Source organism: Eschrichtius robustus, chromosome X (genome assembly GCF_028021215.1).
Source record: "Eschrichtius robustus isolate mEscRob2 chromosome X, mEscRob2.pri, whole genome shotgun sequence".
Classification (NCBI taxonomy): Eukaryota; Metazoa; Chordata; class Mammalia; order Artiodactyla; family Eschrichtiidae; genus Eschrichtius; species Eschrichtius robustus.
In genome coordinates, this window is record NC_090845.1 from 135,178,827 (window position 1) to 135,184,468 (window position 5,642).

Below are 5,642 nucleotides of genomic sequence, written 5' to 3' on the forward strand. Positions count from 1 at the left end.
GGTTCTAACCGCTTTTTTTTGGTATCCTCTTCTTCCCAATGGCTGTCATTCTTTTAATGGTTGTGCCCTGCCTCCTTCCTTCCTGTCTCAGTTAGAACCTACTAGGCTAGGCCCTACTCCCTGATTTCAAAGCTTACTACAAAACTACAATAATCAAAACAGTGTGGGGAATTCCCTGGCAGTCCAGTGGTTAGGACTCCATGCTTCCACTGCCAAGGGCGTGGGTTCAATCTCTGGTCCGGGAACTAAGATCCTGTCTCAGTTAGAACCTACTAGGCTAGGCCCAAGATAGGCCCAGTTAGAACCTACTAGGCTAGGCCCAAGCCTCATTATATGCTCATTGTAATATATTAGCATACGCCAAATGACACAGCCACCTGCACCATGACAGTTCCCAGGCCATAAAAGGCCAAAAAGTGGGCAGTGGCCCAAGTCCTGGAATCCCCACCCCTTCTCCAAAATAGCTGGAATAATCCTCCTACTTATTAGCCTGTGAAATTACCCAGCCCATAAAAAACTAACCACTCCATATGTGGGGGCCCGTTCTCACCATCTGAGATGGCCCACACTCTGTCTGTGGAGTGTGTGTCTCTCTCAATAAATCTACTTCTTACCTATCACTTTTCCTCTCACTGAATTCCTTCTGCAGTGAGACATAAAGAACCTGAACTTCATTAAGTCCTGAGACCAGGTGTGCAGTTTTACCTGGGAGACTGTGGATTTGAGTACCTTCCTAAGCCAGAGATTGTGGGCTCAAGTCCCATCTGAGGTGCAAGTCAGGTGGGTTCGAGTCTCATCTGAGGTGAGATTAGGTTCAAGTCCCAATCTGAGGTGCACGGTTTCAAAAACTACGACGAGGTATCACCTCACACTAGTCAGAATGGCTATTATCAAAAAGTCTACAAATCATAAATGCTGGAAAGGGTGTGGAGAAAAGGGAACCCTCCTACACTGTTGGTGGGAATGTAAATTGGTGCACTATGGAAAACAGTATGGAAGTTCCTTAAAAAAATAAAAATAAAGTTACCATGTGATCCAGCAATCCCACTCCTTGGCATATAACTGGAGAAAACTCTAATGTGAAAAGGTACATGCACCCCAATGTTCATAGCAGCACTATTTACAATAGCCAAGACATGGAAGCAACCTAAATGTCCATTGACACGAATGGATAAAGATGTGGAATATATACAGTGGAATACTACTCAGCCATGAAAAAGAATAAAATAATGCCATTTACAGCAACATGGATGGACCTAGAGATCATCATACTAAGTGAAGTAAGTCAAAGAAAGACAAATACCATATGATATCACTTACATGTGGTATCTAAAATATGATACAAATGAACTTATTTACAAAACAAACAGACTCACAAACATAGAAAACACACTTATGGTTACCAAAGGGGAAAGGAGGGGGGAGGAGTAAACTAAGAGTTTGGGATTAGCAGACACAAACTACTATATATAGAACAGCTAAACAACAAGGTCCTACCATATAGCACAGGGAACTATATTCAATATCTTGTAATAACCTGTAATGAAAAAGAATATGAAAAAGATTATATATATATATATATATATATATACTGAATCACTTTGCTGTACACCAGAAACGAATACAACGTTGTAAATCAACTATACTTCAATTAAAAAAAAGAAAAAGAAAACCTCCTTAATATCTCTTCTAATATGTCTGTTGAATTCTTATACATGTTCCTGCACTTAATTTGTTGTCATTACGGTACATAATGAATCTCTGGAAAATTTTGCCCTACATTCATGAGAAAATGAGAGTGAAAAAGGTAAATAACTTTATCTTACAGACCCTGTGAAAGGTTGACCTAGAAAAATAAAAGAACTCACTCTTTAGTAAAGTGGTGTAATGCAACATTATTGAACAAAACTCACTATTTCATTTTGAGCAAATTAGACCATAGATATATTAAAATGTAGTTGATAACATTTAGTTCTTTGTAAAAAAGATGTTTAAAAATTAGCAGGATGACACACTTTAAAAAATAAAGTCGATCAAAGTTTGTTAGAATACAGTTCTTATTAAGAAAACTGAGGTGGCTCTGAAAAGATCCTTTGGTTTGCGATGCTCAGGTGGTCCGGAGGCAGCTCATTTGCCAGTGATGTATCGAATTACTGCCTTGGTGGCGCTGGATATGGCGTGCTTGCCCCTCTTCCCAGGCAGCAGCAGGCGCACGGAGGTCTGCATGTCTCTGGAGGTGAGGGTGGAGCGCTTGCTGGAGCGGACCAGGCGCGCCGCCTCGCCGGCGATTCGCTCAAAGATGTCCTTCACGAACGAATCCATGACGTTCACGGCCTCCTGCGAGAGGCTCAGGCCCTCCTGGACCCGCTGCAGCACCCTTCCGAAATAGGTGGCAAAGCTGTCGAAGCCGTCAGAGAGGCGGCGGCGGCTGCAGCGGCGGCGGCGGCTGCAGCGGCGGCGGCGGCTGCAGCGGCGAAGGCGGCTGCAGCGGCGGCGGCGAAGGCGGCTGCAGCGGCGACGGCGGCTGCAGCGGCGCTTCGGCTTCTTCGGCTCGGCTTCCTTGGTGCCCGGGCTTTCTTCAGACGTCTCCTTGGTGCCCGGGCTTTCTTCAGACGCCTCAGACGAAGGCTCAAGCATGTCGGAATCGTCTTCCCCGCAGCTCAGAGGGAAGGACAGTGCGGCCGTCGAGGTCCCTTCGTCCGGTTTCTACTCCCTGCCTTCTATGACGTCACGGGCAATGCTCCCATCTGATTGGATAAAATGCACAGCAGGGAGGTCTGTCACTAAGGCACCCCATGTCACCTGTGATTGGATGGCCCCCTGCCTGGCCTCCAGTCAGCCAATCACAGTGGAAATCTGCTGACTTTAAACTTTCCGTGACCTCTACCAGAAAATCTTTGAACTATGCCCCATGTAGGCAAAGTTCACCTCAGCTGATTTATGCCTACTATTTATGCATGAGAACTCTGAAAAGATGTCACCCAAGTCACCTACACTGAAGAAAAATCAGTTTGAGCTTCCTGAGCGAGTCTGACCTCCCTAACTCAAGTCGTCGCCGCCATCAGAATGACTTTAGCCACTTGGCGGGCCATTTTACTCCCACATAGTATCTTGTCTTTCCATGGCTGAGCCTCCGTGGCTTGAGCCGGAAGTCTCTGACATGGTCTGCAGAGTGCTCCCCGAAATCATGGGACATAATTGACCATCTACTGCCTCCAATTATGATCAAAACCCCCGGTGAATTAGAAAAAATTGAAATCTCAAAGCCACATTGTCCAAATTTGGAACACAAACAGAAATGGGAATACTTTTAAAATTAGTAAAAATACTTAAACATTTCTCAAATATAAAATTTTCTTAACATTCCTTAGGTCCTCAAAATACCCCACATGCTTGAATTTCTGAACAAACGTAAGAGTTGTTGATTGAAAACAACGATTAATTCTCTAAGAAAACACCATAGGAGGAATGGAAGGAATAAATGGGAAGTTCTTTAAAATAAAAGCGTATTTCTTGCAAGAATACGTGACAATACAGACAAAGGCATTTCTTTAATGTGTTTCCTTACCAATAAGTTGCAGAATTGGAATCAAAAAAGGACTTAAGAAGAATTGAAAAAAGGGGGGGGGGGGAGGTTCATCAATGTGGTTTCATCCGAAATGGTCGAGATTCCAAAGCTGTGTCCATTTGCACTTTTAAAGAACTGCTATTTCTACTGCTCATGAAATGTTTCCAATTATGAAAGCGGAAAGCTCATCTTTATTACCAGAAAACGTAATATGGTGATAAAAGCAGTGAAGGAAGCTTGCCGTTCCTTATTTCTAAAGAATCCCATTTACCAATGAAAATACAAAAATCCCACTTGATGTGTTAGTAGTCAAATCCTTCCCTTACTTGTATACAAGGGACAAGAGACACATACAGTACAATCTCTGAATTCAAATCATTAACTTACTTACAGTGATTAAAAACAAGCTAGCAAGCAAACAACAGGGACGGAACCCCTCCAGTTTCCTCCACAATCTCCAAGTCTGAACCTCCCAAGAATGCTTTTATTTGTTTTTCCCCCGGCCACTTTCCCACACTGGGCCAAAGGCTGTGGCTCACAAGCTTCCAGTCCATCGCTGGCCGAACCAGTGAACAGGACGTGAGCTGCTCTCATTGGACACTCTTATCATCCAAGTGTTGCATAACTGCGGTATTTAGCTATGTCTTGTTTACTTGATTCTTCAAAGGAACTGTAATCATTATTGCAACTTTTGTGTACAGTCATTGTTTTACATTTACCTCTACTTGCTAATTTATTCTATTAACATTCCCACCTGCATCTCAGATCATCTGCTGTGATCTTTTTCCATCTTCCTAAATTACATTCTTTAGAAGTTCCTTTAACATGGTGTCAGTTGATGTAAACACGATAAGATTTCATTTTTCTCAAAAGTCTTTATTTCTCAGTTAAGCTCTAGAAGGAAGCCAGCACTGAGATGGGGTTAATTATGTGGGAACGTTAATCAGGATTACCATCCGAGGATGGGATGAGACATATATTTATACCCTCCCCTTGTTCAGACATTGGATGTGACCGTCTCAGGAAGTCCCTAACTTTGGGCAAATTAGCTCTCTGAAGCTGAGGAAATGCCTGAAAGGGTCAGTGGCTGAGGTTTAGCACCCGACTGTACTCTCAGCAGCCGGTGGAGCAAGTCTACATTTGAGTGTGGTTTGGGGAGGCCCATCTTCATGTGTAGCATAGCTTCACTATTAAATGATACCTTGGCTAGATATGCAACTCTAGGGTGACAGTTACTTTCTCTCAGCACTTGCTTTTGGCTTCAATTTATTAAGACAAAGAGGTCTGCAGTCACACTATTTGGTATTCCTTTTTTAGGCACTGCGTCTTTTTGTCTGCTATTTTGATCTCTAGGGTTACCTTGAAGGTTTACTATGATTTGTCAGGTCTGCTTCCTGCATGGAGGAACTTATGGCTTCCCCTAACTCTGGGAATTACCAGCCATTTTCCTTTGAATAGTATTTTCCCAATATTCACCCAGTTTTATGCTTCTGGAATGCCTATGTGATACTTATCACCTACTTACTCCATTCCTTGAGTCTCTTTGCCTCACCTTTATCCTTTTTTTTTCTTTTACTTTCTGTGAAGTATTCTATATTATTTCTATTATTTTATCTGTCTTCTAGTTCACCAATCCTCTGTCCAGCTATATATCTCATTGGTTATGTAAAATTTCTTTAATCTTTTGTTCATATAATGAATGTTTGCATTTTCACAAAGAATACATTACAAACTTGGAAGGAATAGAATCAGATTCATCTGAATGACTTAGAGTAGCATCTCCAGATATTAGGGAACGGGGAATAGGTTTTCTTCTTGAACTTTTTGATTTTGATATTTCTGTACCATTTTTGGCTTTTCTCTTATGTTTTCAATGAATTCTGTAACAAAGATAATGTTGAATAAGTTTGATTGGGATATGTTTGCTATATTAATACTATTTTCCAGGGTTGCTTATAATTTCTTATTGAAGTAGTAAACCTGTTTCCCTCAATTAGTCTTTTTTATTGAGGTATAATGGACATAAAACATTAGTTTCATAATGATTCGATATATGTATATATTAGGAAATGAT

At 41.7% G+C, this 5,642-nt stretch overlaps 1 protein-coding gene across 1 annotated transcript; it reads right to left on the reverse strand.

Moving 5' to 3' along the window:
- Positions 1-2,006: 2,006 nt before the first annotated feature.
- On the reverse strand, positions 2,007-2,637 carry LOC137756486 (histone H2B-like). Its single transcript, XM_068532725.1, has one exon. The coding sequence runs from the start codon at positions 2,635-2,637 to the stop codon at positions 2,128-2,130; it is 510 nt and encodes a 169-aa protein (XP_068388826.1). The 3' UTR covers positions 2,007-2,127.
- Positions 2,638-5,642: the final 3,005 nt, after the last annotated feature.